Source organism: Rattus norvegicus, chromosome X, assembly GCF_021556685.1.
Source record: "Rattus norvegicus strain SHRSP/BbbUtx chromosome X, alternate assembly SHRSP_T2T, whole genome shotgun sequence".
In the NCBI taxonomy this organism is placed as follows: domain Eukaryota; kingdom Metazoa; phylum Chordata; class Mammalia; order Rodentia; family Muridae; genus Rattus; species Rattus norvegicus.
Genome location: NC_141554.1, coordinates 74,534,672 through 74,560,955, shown reverse-complemented (window position 1 = coordinate 74,560,955; position 26,284 = coordinate 74,534,672). Strand labels below are relative to the sequence as shown.

The 26,284-nt window shown below is 47.5% G+C and overlaps 1 protein-coding gene across 39 annotated transcripts; it reads left to right on the top strand.

Annotated features, from left to right (window-relative positions):
- The first annotated feature begins 101 nt into the window (after positions 1-101).
- Zmym3 (zinc finger MYM-type containing 3) lies at positions 102-25,026 on the top strand. 39 transcript variants are annotated; one of them, XM_087599948.1, is made up of 25 exons: positions 8,007-8,057; positions 10,231-10,913; positions 11,823-11,866; positions 12,178-12,244; positions 12,691-12,985; positions 13,214-13,391; positions 13,731-13,949; positions 14,239-14,389; positions 14,599-14,714; positions 14,873-14,959; positions 15,075-15,225; positions 15,475-15,647; positions 15,854-16,019; positions 16,643-16,740; positions 16,823-16,979; positions 17,218-17,330; positions 17,466-17,640; positions 17,801-17,947; positions 19,179-19,282; positions 19,604-19,772; positions 20,016-20,167; positions 20,738-20,852; positions 21,884-22,138; positions 23,383-23,497; positions 23,605-25,026. In XM_087599948.1, the coding sequence occupies exons 2-25, from the start codon at positions 10,244-10,246 to the stop codon at positions 23,795-23,797; spliced, it is 4,110 nt and encodes a 1,369-aa protein (XP_087456074.1). In that variant the 5' UTR covers positions 8,007-8,057; positions 10,231-10,243; the 3' UTR covers positions 23,798-25,026. The 39 variants fall into 39 exon arrangements, with proteins under 39 accessions (XP_087456091.1, XP_087456074.1, XP_087456069.1 ...); XM_087599943.1 differs by having other exon boundaries at positions 8,033-8,057; positions 12,172-12,244; XM_087599964.1 differs by lacking the exon at positions 8,007-8,057 and adding an exon at positions 8,784-8,860 and having other exon boundaries at positions 10,231-10,388; positions 19,604-19,751.
- Positions 25,027-26,284: the final 1,258 nt, after the last annotated feature.

The window sequence follows — 26,284 nt, the reverse complement described above, 5'->3', positions numbered from 1 at the left end:
CTGAAAAAAAAAAAAAGTGCCCCGCCATGTTTCTTTCTTCACACTTCCTCAAAGCGTCCACCCTGACACCCTATACAGTTTTAGTTTCCTTTCTCAGTGCTGGATATGTTTGAGAAGTGTAACTGAAATGGTCATGATTGTAGAAAGAGGCAATAGGGCAAGCGATTTTGACATTTTAATCTCAGTGATTACCCAGAACTGTGACTAGCACTATTTCCATGGTAACCAGAACACCTGATAGGCCAAACATACCAAGGTTCCGTCGCAGAGAGACTCAACAGGTTGGTCGGGGATTGCCGGAACCAGTACGTTGAAGGTCTTCACATCAAACCTACTCTTTATCCCATAGGAGGCCTATCAGGTAATAATAACCTTCGTTGTTCCATAATGCCTAGCTCTCCCAGGCGGTTAACCAAGGATTACAAGGTTCAATTGATAGGCACCAGTAGTTAATCCTCAGTAATTAATTCATACTCTGGATGGCAGATTATCCCAATAGGCACTACCTATACCTTATATGGGGACACAATAACATAGACCTGTGCTGTCTAATAAGCTATTACAATGTTGGGGAGGTCTGTGGTGCCCAACCCACCCTGTGTCCCTGTGAGTGTGTGTGTGTGTGTGTGTGTGTGTGTGTGTGTGCACGTGTGTGTATGTCAACATATAGCTACTAGTTACTATATTGGGCATATTTATCCCAATGGTTCCCAAACTCTTTGAGATAATAAATAGCACATTATTATGAAAAAGAAAATAAATTCCTACTCACGGGGGGAGGTGCGGGGGAATCAAACAATGGCCGACAGAATGAAGTTTCAGCCCTTCTACTCATCTCCTATACCTACCCCCAGTTATGACAGCTGTTTTCTATGTATGACCATTCCATCAAACAGAAATGATTAAGCCTTTAATTTCTGCATTCAGTAGGCTGAGAAAAGAGGATTGCCCAGGAGAGACCACCCTAGACTACAGAGTGAGTAGCAGGGTATCCAATTACCTAGGACTCTCTCAACACAGAACAACAACAAAATCACAAATCAACAGACGCGTGTGTGTGTGTGTGTGTGTGTGTGTGTGTGTGTATGTGTATGATTTAAAAGATGGATGCTTTCTAAACCATGGCCTTTTCTGTTTTCAAAAAAGATTTAATGGGGACTGGAGAATTGGCTTAGCAGTTAAGAGTGCTGACTGTTCTTCCAGAGGACATTGGTGTCTGACTGTGACTCCAGTTTCCAAGAGATCTGACGCCCTCTTCTGGCTTTTGAGGGTACTACATGCATGTGGTCCACAGACACAAAAACAGCCGTGGACATAAAATGAAAAACATAAACAACAAAATATTTATTTTATCTTATGTGTGTATTTTGTCTGCATGTATGTAAGTGCATGTAGTGCCAAAGGAGGGCAGATGACAATAGTTGATCCCCTAGAATTGGAGTTACAAATAGTTGTAAGTCACCATGTAGGTCTGGGAATCCAAGCCAGGTCCAGTGCTCCTAACCTCTCTGAGCCATCCCTGAAGCACCAGCTGTGACTTTTTGTATGCCATGATTTTCTTGGAAAAAATAACACAGGGCCTGGAAAGATGGATTAGGAGTTAAGAGCACTCAATGCTTTTGCAGAGGACCTGGTTACATTCCTAGTAGACACGTGGCAGTTCACAACTATTTGTAACTACAGTTCCAGGGTATCTAACACCTCTTTTGACCTCCTCAGGCTCCTGCAGGCTTGTGGTCCACAACATACATAGCCCAGTTGTGGTGTGAGTCTTTAATCCCAACACTTGGGAGGCAGAGGTAGATAGTCTCTGAGTTTGAGGCCAGCCTAGTCTATAGAGTAAGTTCCAGGACAGTCAGAACTGTACAGAGAAACCACGGTCTTAAAAAACAAACAAACCAATCTCAGGTACATGCTTACGTACACACACACACACACACACACACACACACACACACACACGCGCGCGCGCACTCCAATAAAATAAATATTTTATTTGTTTATTATAATTTGTTTTATTTAACAACTTAGGAAGCTCATGATCATCATTTCAGGTGCAATTGGGAATTCAGGAGTTTCAATGGAGCTGCTAGTATAGCAGACATTGTAGGTAAAATACATGCACACTTTCCATAGCACATGTAAAGGGATCTCTTTAAAAGTGACCTCATTGGTTACATTCTCTGCAAACTGACCTGGACCACTCAACAGGGCCTTTATTGTTCCTGATGTTAATGCATGTTCTTTTTTTACAATAAATTCATGACTATCAGAAGATATAATTCCACATACATGGCATCGGGGCCTTCATAGCCACCATAGGGTTTCTCCTCTCCATCTATTATGTTCTTTAAAAAATCCCATTTGATCCCAGAGGAACTTACTAGTTTCCTGATGAGGCTGAGATGTAGTCTGCTTGTAACTTGCATCTGAAGGAAGTGTGTTGTGTTCAGTAAAACAGGCCAATTTAAGAGACATCACTTCCAAACCCCAACCAATGAGATGCTAGGACTTCTGGATTCCCCAAATAAAAATTTTGAAAAATACCTTAGCAATGGCACATGCCTTTAATCCCAGCACTTGGGAGGCAGAGGTAGGCAGATCTCTGAGTTCAAGGACAGCCTGGGTTATACAGATAATCCCTATCTCAAAACAAACTAGCAAAGCTGGGAGACCGAGGAAGACGACTCCTCAGTTTGAGGCTAGATTAGGATACATAAGGAAACTATTGGTTTGTTCTTCTAAAGCTGGGCTTGGTAGCTTCTGTCTTTAATCTCAGCATTCACCCAGGAAACAGAGACAGGAGGATCTCTGTGAGTTTTAGACCAGCCTGGTCTATATAGTGAATTTCAGGCCAGCCAGTGCTACATATTGAGACTGTCTCAAAACAACGAAAGAAAACAAAAAGTCAAGGCGAACTTAAGATAACTTAGCATGGGGGTTGGGGATTTAGCTCAGTGGTAGAGCGCTTGCCTAGGAAGCGCAAGGCCCTGGGTTCAGTCCCCAGCTCCGGAAAAAAAAAAAAAGAACCAAAAAAAAAAAAAAGATAACTTAGCATGTAAAGGCACTCGCCACTGTCCTGACAACTTGAGTTTAATCCCTGAAACCCACATGTTAAAATGCACTGTGGCGGGCTGGAGAGACGGCTCAGTGGTTAAGAGCACTAACTGCTCTTCCAAGAGGTCCTGAGTTCAAATCCCAGCAACCACATGGTGGCTCACAACCATCTGTAATGGGATCTGATACCCTCTTCTGGTGTGTCTGAACACAGCTACAGTGTACTTATATATAATAAATAAATAAATCTTTAAAAAATGTACTGTGAAAAAAATGTACTGTGGCATGTGCACACCCACATATAGACATAAATACATACACACATATATATATATATATATATATATATATATATAAAACTGTATTAGAAATGTATGTATTGTGTGTGGGATGTGCCACATGGAGTTACAGGTAGTTATATAATTGTAAGCTGCCCAGTTTGGGTGTCAGGAAGTTCTCTCCACCACCAAGACCACTGAGTCATCCTCCAGTCATAGAATTATTTATAAAAAGATAGGTTGAATTGCACATGTTGAACCCTAGCCCCTTTTGCCTCAATCTCCTGAATACCTGAGTCTATAGGCATTGTAACCTCAGTCATTTAGCTATCTCGCCATACAGACACAGACCTACTAGAGCTCCTTTCCTTTAGGAAGGGTGGGGGTGAGACACAACCTCACATGTGCAGCTTCAACTTCTTCATCCTCCTGGCTTGACCTACACCACTACATCCAATTTCTAGTTCATTTCAATTAGGTTAATTTTAGCCACATATTGCTGTGTTTTATCATTGTCAGTCCTGTAATCCCAGCACTAGAGAGGCTTAAGGTAGTAGGACCAAGAGACCATGGCTGTCAAGGCAGCTTAGTGAGTAAAGATGTCTGCTGTCAAGTCTTTTAATCTGAGTTTGATCCCTAGACCGACATGAAATGAGAATAGACCCCCCCCCAGGTTGACTTCTAGCCACAGTGGCATATGAATGCGCGCGCGCACACACACACACACAAATTAGTATTGGGACTGGAGACATAGTTCAGTGGTTAAGAGCACCTGTTGCCCTTGAAGAGGACCTGGATTTGAGTCCCGGCACCCATGTTATGGTCACGGTTACCTATACCTCTAGTTCCAAGGGTATCTTGTGTCCTCTTCTGGTGTCTTCAAGCACTGCACGAAGGTAGCACACATATATACATGCAGGCAACTGATGTAATATAAAATGAAGAACTTTTTTTAAGATTTTATTTATTATGTATAAGTACACTGTAGCCATCTTCAGATACACCAGAAGAGGACATCAGATCCCATTACAGGTGGTTATGCTGGGATTTGAACTCAGGACCTCTGGAAGAGCAGTTCATGCTCTTAACCACTGAGCCATCTCCCCAGCTCCAAGAACTCTTAATTAAGGAAAAGAGTATGAGGTCAGCCTGAGCTACATAGCAAGACCCTAGCTCAACACACACACACACACACACACACACACACACACACACACACACACCCCATTAAATCTAATTAAAAATACACTGGCCATTGTGGTACAAGTCTTTAATCTCAGCACTTGAGAGGCAGAGGCAGGAGGATCTCTGTGTGTTTGTGGCCAATCCAGTCAGCATAGCAAGTTCTAGGCTAACCGGAGCTACATAGTGAGAGGTGTCTCAAACAAAACAACAAAAAGGAGCCTAGGGTAGATCATTGCAAGGTCCCTACATTTGCTACCCATTGCCAAAATGCAACAAAAGGGAAGTGTTTATTTTTAATTGGTAGGGCATTATGGCATTTAAGACATTTTTACATTTTTTTTTTTTTTGGTTCTTTTTTTCGGAGCTGGGGACGGAACCCAGGGCCTTGCACTTCCTAGGCAAGGGCTCTACCACTGAGCCAAATCCCCAACCCCGAAATTTTTACATTTTATTTGTGTGTGGTGAGGAGGTGGCGCATGCACAAGTGCCAGATGACAACATGCAGAAGTCAGGTCTCTCCTCCCACCTCGTGAGTTCCAGGGATCAAACTCACCTGCTGAACCACCTTGCTGGCTAGCTTGCTTGCTTTCTTTTGTTTTTGTTTTTTAAGATTTATTTATTTATTATATGTGAGTACACTGTTGCTGTCTTCCAACACACAAGAAGAGGACATCAGATCCCATTACATGGTTGTGAGCCACCATGTGGTTGCTGGGAATTGAACTCAGGACCTCTGGAAGAGCAGTCAGTGCAGTCAGTGCTCTTAACTGCTGAGCCATCTCTCCAGCCCATTTTGTGTGTGTGTGTGTGTGTGTGTGTGTGTGTGTGTGTGTGTGTGTGTGTGTACTGTAGCCCTGGCTTTCCTGAACTCACTATGTAGACCAGATTGTCCTCCAACCCAGAGAATCTCCTGCCTCTGCCTCTCAAGTGCCAGGATTAAAGGCACATGCCACCACTGCCTAGCTCTCTTGTTTTCTTTTTCTTTTTCTTTTTCTTTTTTTTTTTTTTTTGGTTCTTTTTTTTTGGAGCTGGGGACCAAACCCAGGGCCTTGCGCTTCCTAGGCAAGCGCTCTACCACTGAGCTAAATCCCCAACCCCGCTCTCTTGCTTTCTTAAGGCTTTCTCTGATTTCCAAAATCTTTACAGTGAATGTGTGAACATTTATAAATAGATAGGCAGACAGACAGGAAGACAAATAGATGAGACATGGTATTTATTTATTTGCAAGACTGGATGCGTGTGTGTGTGTGTGTGTGTGTGTGTGTGTGTGTGTGTGTGTGTGTGTGTGTTTATGTGGGTGCTTTGTTGCTTTTGAGACAGTGTATCTCTATGTAGCTCAGGCTGTCATAGAACTACCTCTAGACCAAGCTGGTTTTGAACTCAGGAATTTGCCTATTTCTTCTAATGATGTCATCATGAACCATCACTCCCAGGGGCACTGGAGACTGATCCAAGAGCTTATCAGGAATGCAAGACAAGTGCTTTAAAACTGAATTCTATCCCCAATCCTCTTGTTGTTCTATTTTGAAACAGTTCCTTCTCCCTTTGAGATAGGGTCTCACTATGTATCCTAGGCTGATCTGGAACTCAATGTGTAGACTAGACTGGCCTTGAACTCACAGAGATCTACTCCTCCCACCCTACGCACTGGGGTTAACAGCATATACCGCAAGCCTTGAATTTAGCTCTGTAGCCCAGACAGGCTTTGAGTATTCCATCCTTCCGTTTCAATCTCCTGAGTAGCCTAGTTTATCATTTATGCTAAGAAGTCTGGCTGAGAAATGCTCTTAATATGTAGTTTAGGCTGGCCTTGAACTCAGTAGTCTCCTGTCAGCCCCCTAAGTACTGAGTTTACAGACCTGTGTTTCTGTGACTGACATGTTTGTACTTTTGTAATCTGAAAAAAACAACCCGAGGGCCTGTGGCTCCGTTATATAGCACTTAATATGTGTAAGCTCAGTTTTAAGCCCCAACACTGCCAAAATGAAATAAATAATGTTCTGGGCTAGGTATGTAACGAAGTTGGTGAAGTTGGTCAAGTACTCACCTGATATTCATAAAGTTCTGGGATTGATCCCCAGCATGGCATAATACAGGCATTCTGATATATACCTGTAATACTAGGTGGAAACAAGAGGATCAAAAGTTAGAAGTCACCCTTGGCTACAAAGGTTGTAGCCTGAGTTTTATAGCATCTTCAAAAGTACCAGACTGGGACACTAAGATCCTTACCCCAAACAGAAAAAAAAAAACCAAATAGACAACAACAACAACAAAACAAAACAAAAACAAAAACAAAATCTCACCCAAAACCAACCAGTCAAAGATTTGGGGAAAGTGTTGGGGAAGCAGGAATAGAACCTTAGTTTTATAGTATAATTATGTAGCTGGAGCTTTCCTGTCTATCTGTGTCCCCACACACTCACGACCTTGCCAATTATCAGCATCCAGGACAAGATAGGTACATTTGTTTCAATCCATGAGTGGGCACAGATGCATCATTACTAACGAAAGTCCTTGGTTTGCATTAGTGCTTACTCTTAATATTTTATACATTATAATTTAATAATGTATACTGGCCTGTATCTACCATTATAATATCATGCAGAGTGATGTTATTACTGTAAAATCCTGTCTTCCTTGTCGTTCGTTTTAAAAAATGCATTTATTATGTTGTGTGCCTGTGTATGCATGCATGCTACATCACAGGTGTGCTGGTCAGAGGACAACTTGCAGACCTAGGTTCTCACCTATTATCTGGGTCCTTAGACTGGTCAGCAAATGCCTTTCCCTGCTGAGCCTCTCACTGCCCCCAGTTGTTTAGTGTGACAAAGTTTTGTTTTAGTTTGCTTTTGTTCTTTTGAAGCAGGGTCTTGCTATGTATTCCAGGCTGTCTCCAAACTACAAGGAATCCTCTCATCTCAGTTTCCCCGCTCACCACCACACCCAGTTTTTGTTTTTGAGATAGGTGTTCTACTATGAGGCCCAGGCTAGTCTCCTGGTCATAATCTTCCTGATGCAGCCTTCTTTAAGTGCTGAAATTCCAGACCAGAAATGCCAGAGCAGAAGTTACCCCTCCCATTTAGATGGTCTTTGCTCCATTTGAAAATTAGTGATCTGCCACCGAATGAGACATTCCGGCAGAAGAGCCGAGAGTCCAGGCACATAAAGGAACTGGAAGGCTCAAATGAGAAGGAACAAACAGAAAACTACAAAGACACAGTACAAAGAGAAAGAAGCAGAAAGTGGGAGACTGCTATAGAGCATACTGATTAAGATACAGAAAACGGGCTTTAGGCAACCTACACTGGAAAAAAAAATTACATTTATCTCTGCTGTAAGAGACAGCAAAGACAACCTCAAGGCTGAGGAGGGAGGCAGAAGGAAAAACAAGGCTTCTGTGAAAAAAATGGGTAAAATTCCCAAGGACAAGGTTTGGGCAGGCTTTCTATGGGGGAGAAGAAAGGTCAGAAGCAGGCTGGAGGAGCAAAAGACAACACTGGACACTTCTTGCCTGAGTTTCTAGTATCTAAGTTGGTAAGTGTTGTGCAGCCCGTAGGAACTGTCCTGGGAATGTGGAGAGAGGGATTGGGAAGTGTTCTATCGTGAGGCCTGAAAATGAACACTGGCACCTATTCTTTTAAGTCAGTAGACCTAATGTTAGTGACCCCTACCCCTACCCTACTTCTCAATCCTTAATCATAGCCACGCCCACCATCAAGTAAGATTCCTGGAGGCTGAGTGCTCTCAGGAGGCAGAGATGCATAGACTGTGAGGGAAAGACAGACAAGAACAGAAAAAGAGGGTAGAGGGAAGGACAGTGTGTGAGTGTGTGAGTGTGTGTGTGTGTGTACGCGCGCGCGCGCGCGCGTGTGCACGTCAAGTGGGTGGGTGAGTGGGTGGGTGGGGGGCTTCTGGTGAGGAAAACTATTCAAGAGAAAATTCAAGCTCCTACAGGAAGATTCAGTGAAATGATCCCAGAACTTAACCGAAGGCCATGGAGGGAGAGGGGGGTGTAGCCTTGCAGAACCTGCTTTTTTTTGGGGGGGGGTCATCAGGCAGTAACCGTTACTGCATAGGCGTTGTCACTAAGCCAGAACGATTTAACTGGCAAGGGTGGTTGGAGAGCAAGCTTAAGACACCCCATAACTACGACTCTTAGACAGGTTGGAGGGGGGCTGAGGTTGCAGACAAGGGGAGGAGGGGCACTTGAGGGTTGGGTCTTTGCCTCCCCCATTCTCCTCTGTCACTCACTACCCCAACAGTCGCCCGGGGGGCGGGCCCCGGAGAGGTGGGGATGGGGGAGGGTAATCTTGGCAAGCGTCTGCTGCATGGCGTAGGTAGGGAGTGCTGAGGGGGGACGCGGGGGGGGGGACACGAGTGGGAAGCGGAGAGACACGGGGAGGGGGAGGGGACCGGGAACCATTTGAATGAGAGGAGGGGATCACGGTTACAGTGGGCTCTGGAGATAGGGCGGGCACGGGTGTGACAGGGCCAGACTCTTGAGCCAGGTAAGGAAAGCAGGTGCGTAGATCTGGGTTTTTTCTTTATTTTTTTGTGTATTCAGTGTACTAGGCCCTTCGGTAGAAAGGGGGCGCCGCCTTCCCCGGGGGCGGGCTCCAAAGCTCCAGAGGCTATCTTTTCCTCAACTAACGGGGCCCCGGGCGGGGGCTCAAGCTCCATCCCCAGTGACGGCACTCCACTCCACAATTTCCAGGCGGCCACTGGGCTGGGAGTCTCGCGCCGGGGGCCGGCGCTGTCTCGCGAGCCCCCTCCTCCAGCCAGCCAATGGGATTGGTTGCTGGCACCGCCCGCCTGCCTGGTGCAGAGCGCTCAGCGCTGCAAGCGGCGCTGCCATTTAAAGGGGCCGCGACCCCTGTCCCGGCTGCTAGGGAGGGAGGTGGAGAAGGAGCGCGGGGCCGTTGCTGTCTGCAGTTCTAGGCTTGTAGCGGTTACTCTAACCCTGCCTCAGGTAGGGGTCGGGTCTGTTCAAGCCGAACCGAACCTGCAGGCGGGATCTCGCAGTAGCCGGGAGGGGGGTTTGAGGAGGAATCGTAGCTCCAAAATGTCTTCCTGTAAATGCCTGAGGTGGGGGGTGGGCAACAGGAGAAGGGAAGGACTAGGGGTGCAATAGGAAAGGGGGACGGGGCTGAGGAAGTGGTTCACACTGAAAGGTAACCGAGCGGGGGGAAATGGTTAGGGAGAGCAGTTTGTGGGGGCGGGGAAGGGCTGAGAGAGGACGGGGCTCCGCGGGGAGGGGCGGGGGGCACTGGACAGGATGGGTAGAGACTGGAGACCTGAGGGGCTTTTGGAGAGTGAAAAGGGACCAGGGGCTGAGGTCGCTGGAGCGGGAAAGGCTTCTGGCTGCGGCAGCCACAGGAAAATCTGAGGGGGCGTTCAGTCTAAGGTGGGGGGTGTGTGAGAGGTAGGGAGGAAGGAGCTACGAGTCTCGATGGGGGGTGTCGGGCGGGTTAGAGACCAACTGCCTGGCGAGTGTGGGCACCGGGCCAGGGCAGGGAACGCCACTCCCCACAGAGGGCGCTGTATTGGGGGGGGAGTGGACATTGAGACTGAAGCCTGTGGAAATGCCTATCGGCTGTGGGGGGCGGCTGCTAATGAGAAATCCAAGTGGATGACGGGGTGTGTCCCACAGCCTACATAAGAAATTCAGGCTAAGACCACCTCTACTGCCCCCTCTTCCGATCTGCAGCCCATACCCAGCCATGGACCCCAGTGATTTCCCCAGCCCATTTGACCCATTGACCCTGCCAGAGAAGCCCCTTGCTGGAGACCTTCCAGTAGACATGGAATTTGGAGAGGATCTGCTGGAATCTCAGACTGCCCCAACTCGAGGATGGGCCCCCCCAGGTCCGTCTCCATCCTCTGGAGCCCTGGACCTGCTTGATACCCCTTCTGGCCTGGAGAAGGACCCTGGAGTAGTCCTGGATGGAGCCACTGAGCTACTGGGGCTGGGGGGGCTACTCTATAAAGCCCCTTCTCCCCCAGAGGTGGACCATGGTTCTGAGGGGACCCTTGCATGGGATTCGGGGGAGCAGACCCTAGAGCCTGGACCAGGGTGCCAGACCCCTGAGGTGATGCCACCTGATCCAGGGGCTGGGGCCAGCCCCCCTTCACCTGAAGGGCTACTAGAACCTTTGGCTCCAGATTCTCCAATAATCCTGGAGTCTCCTCATATTGAAGAGGAGGAGATATCCCCCTTAGCTACAAGTAGAAGGGGCTCCCCTGGGCAGGAGGAGGAGCATACCCAAGGGCAGCCACAGAGCCCAAATGCACCCCCTAGCCCTTCAGTGGGAGAGACTCTGGGGGATGGAATCAACAGTTCTCAGACCAAACCTGGGGTATCTAACCCTGCTGCACATCCTTCTTTGCCAGGTAGGTTGCCTAATCATTTGGAGGGGGCTGGGGAGAGAAAGGGTGGTGGTAAGGAGGGCTGGCTATGTGCTTTGAGAAGTGGAGGAGGAGGGGGCAGGAGGGTGGAAAGATCAGAGCAGTGCTATGTGTGGTGAAGGAGTTGGGTTTTTGGAAGGAGGAGTGGGGTGTGGTGAAGATTATGGAAAATGGCTGGGAGGAGTGGAGGGGCTGTGCAGGATGAATGGGGTAGTATGAGGGAATGGATTTGATGGCAGGGGTTCCCTTTCTCATAGCCCAGTGGGCTTCAGTGCCAGGGTCCCTCCTTCAGAAATTGAAGGAAAATAGCAGGCTCCTAGGCTCGACGATTTTTCCAGCTGTTTGGTTCTAAATGGGAGTGGAGTTTCTGGGATTGATGAATGGTAACTCCTCTCTGAAGCCCCTAACAGCATACCGATTTCAGGGTAGTGGTAGAGAGGAGGATCCAGGATTGTGTCTCTGGTAGGGGAGGGGCAATCTAGACCTGAAGCTCTAGTTTCTCCCTTAATCTACCTAGTGGTATCCTTCCTCTAGCCTGTAACAAGGGTCTTCAAATATATAAACTGACATATATCACCAAAGTCCAGAGGAACATACCCATACATTGATGGGTTCCCCCCCCCTTCTTGCTCCCTTTAAATGGTTACATTTGTTTTGATTGGTAAAATCTCAATTCTTCATGCACAGTGGGACAGAAATGACTGGAGAATAGCTGCACACACAGCCTCCCCATTTCCCCCGTAATACCAAGTCTGAGGTAGCCCTGAAAGGGTTAGAAGCCACAGGCACTCGAGTTTCCAGTTCAGTTTTGAGTAAATTCTTCCCCAGAAATGGAGGTGGGGGTTGGACCTGGGCAGGCTCAAGATTTAGGCTGCCTTCTTGCTTCCTTTGCAGGAGATGGCCTGACTGGGAAGGAGATTGAGAAGCCGCCTGAGAGGGTGAGGGGGGAGGGGATTGAAAAGAGTCTAGTTCCCCCTATAGCTCTAAGAAGGACAGAACCTTCATTTCCCTTCCCAGATGTTGGGGGGGCGGGGTGCTGTCAGGAGAGTCAGAGAAGGGAGGAACTCTTGTGTCTCCTGATTTCTAGAATGAAGTCCAGCTCCCATTTCCCACTTCTCTTTAGGGATGGGCCAGGGGTCCCAAGTCTCTCACCTCACCTTCCATCTCCTGTTCCCTCCCCCAAACCTTGTACTCCAGTTAGCCTGCCACTAGTGTCAGCTTTGCCCCTGCCCCTCTTTCCAAGGTACAGAAGAGAAGCGAGCGCGTTAGAAGAGCAGAACCTCCAAAACCCGAGGTTGTGGACTCCACTGAGAGCAGTAAGTAGGATTTGAGAAAGTGGGACCTGGGAATTCTGGGTGCAGAGAAGAGCTAAAGGTGGGATTCTGACAGGGCATGGGTCTTCTGGCTCCTGCAGTTCCTCTCTGCAGAAAGAGAAGTGCCTGTCTGTACTGTGGGTTGGCATGGGAACCAAGAGGTAGTCGGGGGGGAAACTGAAAACAAGAACAGTAAGAATAGTAAGTTTCAACTATACTGTCCCTCTCCCCAGTCTTCTCTCTTAGACCCCCCCCTTCCTCTCCTGAATATTGTATAATAACCATGAGTGGCTTAAGATCCAGTGTAATGGGAGAGGAAGTAGAAGGGTCAGAACAAGAGGAGTACCAGAGATCCCAGGATCAGTATTGAACTTACTATTGATCTGATCATCAAATGGCTGGAGATCTGTTCTGGTGGTCTTTTCTCACTGCCCCGCCTACTCCCACAGTTCCAGTGTCAGATGAGGATTCTGATGCCATGGTAGATGACCCCAATGATGAGGACTTTGTGCCATTCCGGCCCCGGCGCTCTCCTCGCATGTCCCTGCGCTCAAGTATGGCACAAAGGGCTGGGCGCTCTTCAATGGGCACCAAGATGTCTTGTGCACATTGCCGGACACCACTGCAGAAGGGGCAGACGGCCTATCAGCGCAAGGGGTTGCCTCAGCTCTTCTGTTCTTCATCTTGTCTCACTACTTTCTCCAAGAAGCCCTTGGGCAGAAAGACCTGTACCTTCTGCAAGAAGTGCGTTCAGATCTTAGGGTGGGCGGGAGCAGGGACTAGGGGAGGGAGTTATGGGTGAGAGAGATTATGTTGGCAAAACCAAGCAGGATGGAGATGATAGGGTTAATTTTAGGGAAGTGGTTAGAATATTTGACTCTATGGTCATCGGTAGGAACCCTAGGGAGTGCAGGGGTTACTGCTGGAATGAGAGGGTAGTCCTGCATTACTCAAACCTGTTCCCACCTCCAGGGAGATCTGGAACACCAAGGATTCAGTTGTGGTACAGACTGGTTCAGGAAGCTCCTTCCAAGAGTTCTGCACATCTGTCTGTCTGTCTCTCTATGAGGCCCAGCAGCAGCGTCCAATCCCCCAGTCTGGGGACCCTGCAGATGCCACTCGCTGCAGCATATGCCAGAAGACTGGAGAGGTGAGGGTACTCACCACAGGCCTGCTGGCTCACACCCGCCCCTCTGCTTCTCCAGCTGCAGGGGCAGAACCCTGGGAGAAAGGGATTTGGGTGGAAAAGGTAGCTAATAGGAGGGAGCAAATTCAAGGATAGAGCTTCTCCCAGGATGTATGCAGTTGACTTTCTTACCTCCCAGGAGCTCGCCATCAAGTCTACAGCCTGAAGCACAGGTTGGGGGGTCCTAGGCCCATTGTCTGCTGTAAAGGTCTAGGGTGAGGTGGGAGTCCTGTCCTTGCATTGATTGGGGTGGGCGGTGGTGGCCTGGCCTCAGCTCAGGGTGTGCATATGTATGTGTGGCAGGTCCTACATGAGGTCAGCAATGGCAGCGTGGTGCACCGACTCTGCAGTGATTCTTGCTTCTCCAAATTCCGAGCCAACAAGGGACTGAAAACCAACTGTTGTGACCAGTGTGGGGCTTACATCTATGCCAGGCCTGGGGGCCTTGGCCCAGAGCTCCTGTTCCATGATGGTCAACAAAAGCGGTTTTGCAACACAACGTGCTTGGGGGCATACAAGAAGGTGGGGCCGAGGGAGTAGTGCATTAGAGGGCTATGGAAGGGGGTGTGGTTCTTGGGTGATAAATAAAGGTGCCTGAAGGGTCGAGGGCTGGGAAAAATAAAACAAATAAAGGGGGTTTCAATTGTATCTGTTATGTTTTATTTTTGAAGCTGGCTGGTGGACACACAGGTCTTTGTTATATCATCATTATACTTTTTTGTATGCCTGAAATATTTCATGTTTAAAAAATTTTAAAAATAAAAGTGAAGGGACAAATCCAGCCTCAGCCTCTCCTTCCCCATCCTCACAGAAAAACACACGTGTGTACCCATGTGTCTGGTGCAAGACCCTGTGTAAGAACTTTGAGATGCTATCACATGTGGATCGTAATGGCAAGACCAGCTTGTTCTGTTCCCTGTGCTGTACCACTTCTTACAAAGTGAAGCAGGCAGGGCTCACTGGTAGGTGCAAAGCCCTCTTCTCTGAGATCCCTGCTGGCCTTCCTTCTACTTCCCATATTCCCCTCTTGTAGAGTAATTTCTGCTGCCCAACCTCGGCCCCAGCCACATCTTCCCATGGACTTTCTATTCCATCTCTTCCCTACCTTACACCTTCTATGTGCTCTCTCTTCTTCTTTCTCTTTCTTTCTCTCTTTCTTTCTATGCCCCAGGCCCTCCCCGACCCTGCAGCTTCTGCCGCCGCAGCCTCTCTGACCCTTGTTACTACAACAAAGTTGATCGCACAGTCTACCAGTTCTGCAGCCCCAGCTGCTGGACCAAGTTCCAGGTACTCCAGACCCTGGACCAGGGATAAAGGGAGTGGCAACAGGGAAAGGGTAGGAGAGCTGGGATAGGTAGACCTGGGTAGAGCAAAGAGTGAGCCTGACCTCCCCATCCTCAGCACTGCACACACCTTGCCCCCTTATCTGTCTTCCTTCCCTCCAGCATACTAGCCCTGAGGGGGGCATTCACCTGAGCTGTCACTACTGCCATAGCCTCTTCAGTGGCAAGCCTGAGGTCTTGGAGTGGCAGGTAAGATACCCCCCCACCTACATCTTGCCACATGTTTGAAGAAGTCTTCTCAAGTTGTGCCTGTCAGGCGCAGATGTCATAGCTCTGCCCTCCCTGCCCTGTGTTTCCACCTCAGGACCAGGTCTTCCAGTTCTGCTGCCGTGATTGCTGTGAGGACTTCAAGCGGCTTCGGGGTGTGGTATCCCAGTGTGAGCACTGCCGGCAGGAAAAGCTCCTGCATGAGAAACTCCGATTCAGTGGGGTAGAGAAAAGCTTCTGCAGTGAAGGTAAGGGAGTGAGCTAGCAACCAAGGCCCTGTCTCCTATGACCTGGGAGGATGGAGAAGGGAAGAGCAAGGCTTAGAAAGCAGGGTGTAAGCTGTAAGCCCTGCCAGGATGCTCTACCCCACTTATGCTAAGGCTTTAGGTGCAGGGCTGTTCTGAGGAGGTTTCAGAAGTAGCCTTTTGGAAAGACTGAGTTGAACACCTGTGCGTAACTCCGTCTCCAGGCACTCTTTCCTGTTCTCTCCTTTCTAGGCTGTGTGCTGCTATACAAGCAAGATTTTACTAAGAAGCTGGGCTTGTGCTGTATCACTTGTACTTACTGCTCCCAAACCTGTCAGCGTGGAGTCACTGAGCAACTGGATGGAAGCACCTGGGACTTTTGCAGCGAGGACTGTAAGACCAAGTACCTGTTATGGTACTGCAAGGTAAGGAGAGTCAACATGTCAGACAGAAGACGGCAGGGGTATGAACTGATGTACTCACATCAGCACCAGCCCTCCAGGGAGGGGAGCAGACCTCTCCAATCTCTAAACTGGTTGAGTCTCCAAAGAGAGAAACCGTGGCTTATCCTCGAGGAAGGGCCCAGCACATTTTCAAAAGGCAGGTCTGACCATTCTGTCCATGCCCTTAGGCTGCCCGGTGCCATGCCTGTAAGCGCCAGGGAAAGCTGCTGGAAACCATCCACTGGCGCGGGCAAATCCGTCATTTCTGCAACCAACAGTGTCTGCTGCGCTTCTACAGTCAGCAGAACCAACCCAACTTGGATACCCAGAGTGGGCCAGAAAGCCTCCTGAACAGTGAGTCTGGGACAGTGTCACATGACTAGAACCGGCCTGGGCTCTTCTAATTTTGGATCAAGCCCCTTCCTCCTCAGTTTGCAATTAATTATCCTGGCCAGAGTGCCTGGTATTATGCTTCTTTTATCTTTTAGATTCTTCCACGTATTCTTGTTTAAATCTTCTTGGAGTGAGAGTCTACTGGTTCTCTGTAAGGATATATAGTTTAAGGTGGACCCAGATAGGATGGGACTTGTATGGATGTGGTTAGTTTTCAGAGAAAGGGAAGTATCAGCACACACTTTAGTGACACAGAAACCATTTCTCAAATGTTAGCTTTGTGCTTCAGTCATTGTAAGTGTACTTAACTCCTGAAGGCTGTCTAAATAGAAGGTATAAAGTGAGGGGCAGGAGGTGGTAGCATTGCTTTCTAAATGTAGTGTTTCATTTGTTTTGGTATCCAGGAGCACAGAATCTTCTTGGCTATTGTTTCTGGGGCCCAGAGTAGCCTAGACCTAGAGTAGGAAGGAAGAAAAATCTGACTTCCTATTTCCCTTTAGTGTGCTCTTTCATAAAACTCTCCTAGAAAAAAAAATGGTGGGACAAACAGTTCCTCTAGCAAAAGCATTTATTTGTTTCTACAGGTCAGTCTTCTGAGTCAAAGCCCCAGACACCCTCTCAAACCAAAGTGGAAAACAACAACACAGTGAGGACCCCAGAGGAGAATGAGAATTTGGGCAAGGTCAGGACAAAAGCCAAAAGGGAGGGTTATGTCAGAGGAGGGGACTGTAATTGACAGAACTAACACTCCTTTGATCCTATAGATCCCTGTGAAGCGAGTTATTTCAAGTGTGCCCACTCCTCCACCCCCACCACCCCCAGCAACACCCCGAAAAAACAAAGCTGCCATGTGTAAGCCACTGATGCAGAACCGGGGAGTCTCCTGCAAGGTGGAAATGAAGTCCAAAGGAAGTCAGACAGGTGAGCGCCATGATACCTTTTTCCACAGACTGTATTCCTACGTCCTAAGCCTCCAGCCTTACATCCAGGAAGTGGATCAGGGCATTCCTTAGGCATCTCTCTCTAGGTCTGTTGAAGGGGCAGTTTTGGGGTACTGAACACATGTGGAGAGCTTTTAGGAATAACAAATGAGCATCAGGTCCTAGGTCAGATGTCCTTCATCTAGCAAGGGTGCTAACAAGATTTTTCTTGTCTGCAGAAGAGTGGAAGCCACAAGTGATTGTGCTGCCCATCCCAGTGCCCATATTTGTGCCAGTGCCTATGCATCTATACTGCCAGAAAGTCCCGGTGCCTTTCTCAATGCCTATCCCGGTAATTGTCTTTGCTCTTCCTGACCAGTCCTCCCTTACCTTCTAGGTTTGAGGCCCACCCTCTTGCTTTCTCATTAGCTGGTACCCTTATCCACTGGTATGATTTTTGGTATTTAGTTGGGATTTGTGCTTCCAGGTGCCTGTGCCCATGTTCCTGCCCACTACCTTGGAGAGCACAGAGAAGATCGTGGAGACCATTGAGGAGCTGAAGGTGAAGATCCCATCCAACCCCTTGGAGGCTGACATCCTGGCCATGGCAGAAATGATTGCAGAGGCGGAAGAGTTAGACAAGGCCTCCTCTGATCTTTGCGGTATGTGGTGATGGCAGAACCAGTGCTTCCAGGCTCTCTGTCTAGGAGGGTGGGGGTGTGGTCTTGGGGCTAGGTGGGAGTGGCTGGGATCAGCCCCTGAAAGCCTGTGTGGGGATTGGACAAGAGCTGCAGGGACTGAGCTGACTTCTCTGCCTCCCAGATCTTGTGAGCAACCAGAGTGCAGAGGGACTTCTGGAAGACTGTGACCTGTTTGGGACAGCCCGGGATGATGTCCTAGCCATGGCTGTTAAGATGGCTAATGTCTTAGATGAGCCTGGGCAAGACTTGGAAGCTGATTTTCCCAAGAGTAAGTAGGAGTTAAGGCATCCCCACAGACTATGGTAGCACTTGTGTTATTAGGAAAGGAGTGTTTCTTGTGACCCTGAGTATGACTCTAAACCTTACTCATTAAGACAGGTTGTTCTTGTTTTGTTTAAAAATTTTTGAGGCAGAGTCTCATACAGCTCAGGCTATCCTCAAACTTACTCTGTAGCTGAGGATAACCCTGCTCCTGCCTCCTACTTTATATGGTACTGGAACCTAGGGCTTTATGTCTACTAAGCTACACCCTCTAGTCTTTGTATTTTATTTTCAGTTGTGTGTGAATGTGGGTGCAGATGGGTATGTGTGGATGTTCATGTGTATATACAGATCCATGTTGAGGCCAGAGGAAAACCTTGGGTGCCATTCTTCATGTACTGCCCACCCCTTTCTTTTTTTCTCTTTTTTTTTTAAAAAAGATTTATTTATTTTATATATGTGAGTACACTGTCGCTCTCTTCAGAAGAAGGCATTGGATCTGACTACAGGTGGTTGTGAGCCACCATGTGGTTGCTGGGATTTGAACTCAGGACCTCTGGAAGAGCAGTCAGTGCTCTTAACCACTGAACCATCTCTCCAGCCCTGTCCACCCCTTTCTTGACACTCGGTCTCCTTCACTGCCCTGGAACTTGCCAATTAAGCTAGACTGGCTGATCAGCAAGCCCCAGGGGTCCTTGTTCTTGTCTGTCCAGTGCTGGAATTACAAGTGCATGCTACCATGCCTGACTTGTCCTGTGTGCTAGGGCATCAAACTCAGTTCTTCATGCTGGTGTGGCCAGCACTTTATTGACTGAGCCATCTCCCTTGTCCCCATCGTCTGTCACCATTTTTATGTATCCAGTTCAGTCATGTTAAATATATTCATATTGCTTGGGTTTGTAGGAATTAAAAGTAGGGTCCTGTGTATGTTAGGTAAGCTCTACTACTGCACTACATCCCAGTCTTATTTTTTGCTTTTTATTTTGAGAGATGGTCTGAGTTGTCCAGGTTGGCTTTGAACTCCTTCTGTGGCCTAGAAAGTCCTGTGCTACCGTCTGTAGCTTGTGTCTGGTGTCTCTGACTCCCTTTCCTACCCCTTTACTGGTTGCTGATGAGTTCAGTGAGGCCAAGCAAGTGATTCCTCTTGAGTTGAATGAGCAAGTAGTAAAGATGGGAAAAGAGGACTTCAGAGTTGAGACCTAAAGAAGTTAATTTCTTCTTTCTGCCCCTTCTATTAGATCCTTTGGACATTAACCCAAGTGTAGACTTCCTCTTTGATTGTGGCCTTGTAGGGCCTGAGGATGTATCTACTGAACAGGACCTTCCTAGAGCCATGAGGAAGGTGAGAACTGGGGTTACTATATCCACAAAAAGAAACCGGACAGCAAAAGGGGTAGGGCTACTCTCAGAGCCGTGCAAGAAAGCTTAATGTGACCTTCCCTGGCCTCCTTTCTCCAACGCTAGAAATACTGAGACCTAGCTCTCACAGTTTGCTTTTCTCTCAGTAAACAAGATCATCAAAGTAATTCTGGGACTCTGCCATGGAAGCTTTCCGTGGTCTTATCCCAGTGCTCCCATTTCTGATGGTGAGCGCTGTCCTGACTAGCTTCTTTGCTGCCCTGGCCTTGCTTTGCTACCTTTCTCCCTTTGACTTCCTTTCCAGGGTCAAAAGAGGCTGATGCTTTCTGAAAGCTGTTCCAGAGACTCTCTGAGCAGCCAGCCTAGTTGTACTGGTCTCAACTATTCATATGGTGTCAATGCTTGGAAATGCTGGGTACAGTCAAAATATGCCAATGGAGAGACCAGCAAAGGTGATGAGCTACGCTTTGGCCGTAAGTACATGGGAGGGAAAGAGAAGGGTCTATAGCTAGGATCAGCTGAAGATACCTGGAGTGGTAAGGGTATGATCACCTATGGCTTCCCCATCCAGTAAAGACAGCTAACAGTCCAAGGCTGAGGACACCTTGTAATTGTTTTTCAGGAGCTAGTTATGAGTGAAGGGCTGTTGGTAGAGCTAAGTGAAATTCTCCAAATGACGTTTTCTTAACCCTGCCCTCTACCACATGTCACTACAGCCAAACCCATGCGTATCAAGGAGGATATTCTCGCCTGTTCAGCTGCTGAGCTCAACTATGGTCTGGCCCAGTTTGTGAGAGAAATTACTCGACCCAATGGTGAACGATATGAACCTGACAGTATCTACTACCTGTGTCTTGGTATTCAGCAGGTAACTCTCGCACACCACTGGGTTTTCTCTCACCTCCCACACAGTATACAGAATTCTACTGGAACTGTTTCTAACCCATCCCTCCTTGTCACTTGTCTCTGACCCTGAATAGGCAGCTTGCTTAAATTTCCTATGACAAATAGACATCAATGACCTCCTAAAATCAGAGCTTCTTCATTCAAGGACTCTTGTTCAAGCCTCAGTGTTGACTGCTATTTGGATCCTCCAGGTCACCTTGAATTGTGTTTTGAGGAAGGATGTGGGGGCTGAGTTCCTTGAGCAGTTAGGTAGTGTTTAGTTCTGCCTAGGAGAGCTTAGCAGGTATGACTTGATATGGGTGTCTGAGCTTATGAGGACCATCTCCAAGCCTCTGCCTCTTTCAGCAAAGCCTCCGTACATCAGCAATGCAGGAACACATAACACTCCGGGTTATCTACTCAAGCAATTGACTCCCATCCCCTTTTAATTATCAAGGACCGCGACTGCAGCTTCATCATATGCTCTTTCCTCTAGGTCCTGGAGTCTAGGACCTGTAGCCTACTTTATGTATGTCTGTTTTTCTTTCTTTAGTATTTGCTGGAAAATAACCGAATGGTGAACATTTTCACGGACCTTTACTACTTGACTTTCGTTCAAGAACTCAACAAGTCTCTGAGTACCTGGCAGCCCACACTCCTCCCCAACAGTAAGGGACAGAACTTAGCAATCCCTTCCCCTCTTTCCTTCTTCCAACATACCACTGCAAGAGTCCTGTACTGGCCGGCCTGTTACTCTTCACTAAGGGTTCAAGGGTAGGAGTATGTCCTGGATGCCTCAGGGTTTCCGGCTAATGGAGCCAGAATCTGTGCCCTTGAGCATGAGAAAGAGAACCACATGTGGTGATGCATACCTAGAATCCCAGCACCAGGGGGGGCTGAGGCAGAATTGTGAGTTCTGGGCCAGCCTGGACTATATACTAAGATACTGTCTTTTTTGTTTGTTTGTTTGTTTTGTTTTGTTTTTTTTAAGAAAAGAACATGAGTTGAACTTGGTGGTATGTGCATTTAATCCCAGCACTTGAGAGGCAGAGGCAGGTGGGATCTCTTGAGTTTTGAGGCTAGCCTAGTCTACATAGTGGTTCAAGACCAGTCAGGAATACATAGGGAAGCCCTATTTTGTTTTTCTTTTTTGTTTTTTTTAATAGGAACACTTAAAAAAAGGAAGATGAAAGGGTCAAGGCTTCAGTCTCATCCAGGAGCAATAATTTGTGGCTATAGTTCAGGCTACTCAGGAGACTAAGACAAGATGTCAAGTTCAAGGCTAGCCTGAGCTACATAGAGGAAAACTTTTCTTAAAAAGAAAAAGAGAAAAAAGACTCAGATCTTTAGATTTATCTCTGGGACCAGAAATAGTCCAAGTTTCGGTGATACGTTGATAAAAAAGAAAGCAAGATGTAGGAATTCTAAGCTTAGTGTCTACCTGCATATAACTTAGAGGTGGTCAGAAAAGTGTTGCATGCAGGTGAAGAGTATATTAAAATGCTCAGTTCCGGGACAGACAAGTCACACAGAAAAACCCTGTGTCAACTCTCCCAGCCCCTAATTTCCCAGTCCTACTGTGTAGGTCAGGTGCCAGGATTTATATGCAGTAAGAAGCCCAGTTAAGTGTATGCATGTTAGGAACTCAGGTGGCTTTGGGAAGCCGACCCCCGTTGTTTTTTCTTTTTGTCCATCACAGATACTGTATTCTCCCGTGTGGAGGAAGAACACCTCTGGGAGTGCAAGCAACTGGGGGTTTATTCTCCCTTTGTCCTTCTCAACACCCTCATGTTCTTCAACACTAAGTTTTTTGGACTGCAGACAGCTGAGGAACACATGCAGCTCTCTTTCACTAATGTGGTGCGACAGTCTCGCAAGTGTACCACGCCTCGGGGCACCACAAAGGTGGTGAGCATCCGCTACTATGCCCCAGTCCGACAGAGGAAAGGGCGAGGTATGAGGCTATCCCCTTCCTTGACTTTTTGTACTTTATGTTCTTTTTCATGGCATCCCCACCATACCTCTGCTTTGTCATTAGCTTCCCTCTGTGTTTGCAGAAAAGATGAAAAACAGGCCTTCTGATACACAGTGGCTGGCTGTCTCATAATACGAGGGCAACTAACTGCCTGTTTCTCACCTTCCTCATTTCTAGACAATTTATTTGCTTGCCTTCTTTTGAGAGAATGGGGGTGAGCAGGTAGTAAGCCATTAGTTGTGTCTGACCAACAGGGAGAGTTGAGAGTGAATCAAAACCTTTTTATGATTCAAACCCTACATATCAAGGACTGGAAACATGGCTCTGTCTGTAAAACACATCCAAGCCATAGAGCCATGAGCACCTGAGTTTGGATCCCTAGCAGTCAAGTGAACCTGGGCATGGTGGCCTATGTCTATAACCTAGAGCTAGAGCAGGCAGGGTGGAGATGGGCAGCTTCCCTAGAGCTCATCACCATCACCAGCTAGGTGAGCTCCAGGCTCAGGGACAGACTGTCTCAGCATAATGTAGAGCGGATAGAAGAAGGCACCAAATGTCGACCTCTGGCTTCCACATGTGCACACGTACAACACAAACACAAACTCACACATGCACACAAAGATAACAATCAAATAAAAACTGTACAGAGGAAGAAAAAGAAACTACATTTTGGTTTCCATTCTCTATGGTCCCTTCTGTGGGCCTCTGTCTAACCTGATGTACAAAGGTAGTGGCCATCATTTTTAATCTGACCTAGACGGCAAGCCCAACCTTCTAACAATCTGTTTTACCAATTATTTTGTCTGCCTTCTGAGATCACCTCTTTAAAATATCACCTTGGGAATGAGTGTAAACACTTTAGCAGGAAGAACTGGGGAGGGCTGCAGCGGAATACACAAATAGGATGTTGGGTTAGTATGGAAAGGCTAACACATTCTTCTGCTCTCCCTCCCTCCCTCCCTCCCTCCCTCCCTCCCTCCCTCCCTCTCTCCCTTTGTTGTTTCTTTTGTAACAATGGAAGCAGAACCCAGAGCCTTGTCTATGCCAGGCAACCTCTCTTCCACCTAGCTACACCCCCAGCCCTTCGTTACTCTCCTTTTATTTCTTTATGGAGCTGTTTTTGGTGATTCTGCGGCCTTATCTCAGTGTCCTTGATCGTGCTCTGGGTGGTGGCTCCTTGGGCCCATGTTCTACTGAGTCTGGGTCATTTCTCCCCACTATAGACACAGGTCCTGGGAAACGAAAGAGAGAAGATGAAACTATCTTAGAGCAGCGTGAGAATCGCATGAATCCCCTCCGCTGCCCCGTCAAGTTCTATGAGTTCTATCTCTCAAAATGGTGAGTTGGTGACTGTATAAGAGTGACTTCCCATGGAGACTGAAGAGGCCCGCTTTGCCTTGCTACTACTGATGTCTGTCTTCCCATCTCCATCCCCACTGTTCTAGTCCTGAAAGCCTCCGGACTCGAAACGACGTGTTCTATTTGCAACCCGAGCGCTCCTGCATTGCTGAGTCACCTCTCTGGTACTCTGTGATTCCCATGGACCGAAGCATGTTGGAGAGCATGCTCAATCGCATTCTGGCTGTGCGGGAGATTTATGAGGAACTTGGTCGTCCTGGGGAAGAAGACCTAGACTGAACCCACGTGGTACCTTGTATCCATCTATCACATCCGTGTCTGTCCTGTGGGGTAACTGGCCCAGGAACCAATGCTATCCATTCTGAAGGGCCTTGACTGGCTCCTTCTTTTCTCTCATTCCCTGCCTTTCCCAGGAACCCCTGCCTTTAACCTTCTTTCATACCACTTGATAATCATGGGGCCCCAGTGTACTCAGGGGCTAGTCCCCCAGTGATGGACGTGAACCAGGTAGCCTGTTTTGTTTATGTAAACCCTTTCTGCTGGGGCCTGACTCTGATGGAGTGATGATAGCTCTGGTGATCCTGTTGGCTTTGGGTTTCCTGACTGCATCTATCTAGGTGAAGCCTTGTGCTACTAGGTCTGACCTAGGGAAGAACCCAGCTGCCTTCTCTGCCCTGTATCCTCTCTCTCTCCTCTTCCCCTGTACCATGTGAAAGGTCTGAGAGGTCTGAAAGTGAGGGACCATTTACCTAAAGCACAGAGCTCAGACACTCTGATCCCTCCTAAAAGAAGTGATTGTTGGCACTCTTCACTACCATGTCCCTTACCCGACCGTTGGAGCACCACTTGTTGGTGCTACAGTTTCTCAAGAGTTCCAAATGCTTTCTTTTCCCCAAAGGCAGAGAATGACTCAGTATGGGGAGCAGACTCCAATTGTGCAGATGATTCCTGTCCCCTTGGTTTATGTGTTTGTCCCTCTCAGCCATCTTAGGATGGCATGAACCATGGTGTCAACATGCTTAGCCCCTCTGTAACTGCCTCCCTTTAGTTCTATGAACAGAGCTCCCAAGGCAAAAATGACCTTCTCACTTGGATTGGGGCTGGGTTCCCCGATGTTCTACCCCTATCATCAGAGCCAGGCCCACCCTATGGGTCCTAGGCCATCCAGGATGGGGTTTGTGGTCAAAAGATAGGTGAGGAGCTGTGGGCCAGGGTCCTGTCCTACTGCCTACGTCTTCTCTTCCCCATCTTACCTTTGTGGGCCCAGAAAAGTTAGTGTCTGGCAGAGGGAGCACCCAGTTCTTTCCCTGTTGGCTTTGCTGTTCCCTAGCCTTCTTTTTGGTGTTTTTATAACTGTCATCAGTTTAGCCACTGTTAAAATGTATATATTGTACTGAGGTGCCTGGCCTGTTCCTTCAGTGAGCCATGCCTACCCTTGTGTTGTAGTGAGAAACTGTTGTCACAACTAACTTGTCTCTGGAATTGTTTCAAATAAAGAGTTAAAATTGTTCTTTGTTTTCTCTGGGGGAGGGAGAGCTGGCTTTGTAGAGTGGAAGACAAGAAAAAGAAGACTAACTGTGGATCCTTGAAGATTACTCTGACCTTGTCCAATGAATATCAGAAAGTTGGTCCTTTTGTCATACATTTTCAGATACATCAGAAAAAATATTTTTCAATAGCCCTTTATTGAGCTGGAGTTGCTTATGTCTATAATCCCAGAAGTTGGGAGGTAGAGGCAGGAAGACTAGGAATTTAGTCATCCTTGGCTACATGTGGAGTTCAAAGCCAACCTAGGCTATGTGAAACCCTGCCACAAAATGGGGATGGTCTGGAGATGTAATTCAGTGGTAGAATATTTGCTCAGCATGCACAAACTCCTAGATCCAATCTTTAGCAACACATAAAACTAAGGACAAGTCTGTTATCCCAGCATTCTCTCAAGGTCATCTTTAGCTACATTGAGACAGGCTACATGAGACTGTCTCAGCAACAACATCAAAAACAAAAACAAAAACTGAGATAGCTACTGCTTAGGTTTAAGGACTTAGATTACATATGAGTTTCAAGAAAGACATTGGCTGAGTGGTGGTGATGCACACCTTTAATTTTAGTACCTGGGAGGCAGGCAGGCCGTTCTCTTGAGTTCAAGATCAGCCTGGTCTACAGACTGAATTACAGGACAGCCAGGGCTACTCAGAGAAATCTGTTTTGAAGTAGTAGTAGTAGTAGTAGTAGTAGTAGTAGTAGTAGTAGTAGTAGTAGTAGTAGTAGTAGTAGTAATAAAAAAAGATATTGATTAAACCTGTTACCTCCCAGTCTAGTGGACCAGCAAACATAATCAGTACAAGCTAAATGAACTAAATAGGGCTATAGACCTTTCAAAGCTATAGTGAGGCTCAGAGTTCACTGAGGAGGTATCCTTTGGCCTAAGCTTCCAAGACAAAATAAGAGAGATTGGGAAACCGCAGGTTTAGAGATGGGAGTGCAAGGCTGGGCTTTTTTTCAACTAGGGAGTGGCAGGCTCAGATCTGTTCAAGGAGAAGATGCCTAGAATAATGAAAGAATGAAAGAGAAGGCCTGATAGCCTGCAAATGGATGCAAGGAGTATGTCTAAGATGCTGTGTACTTTCCCAGGGGCAGCAGTGATGGAGATGATAAAACATGGATTAAAAATAATTGTATGGGGGTTGGGGATTTAGCTCAGTGGTAGAGCGCTTGCCTAGCAAGTGCAAGGCCCTGGGTTCGGTCCTCAGCTCCCAAATAATA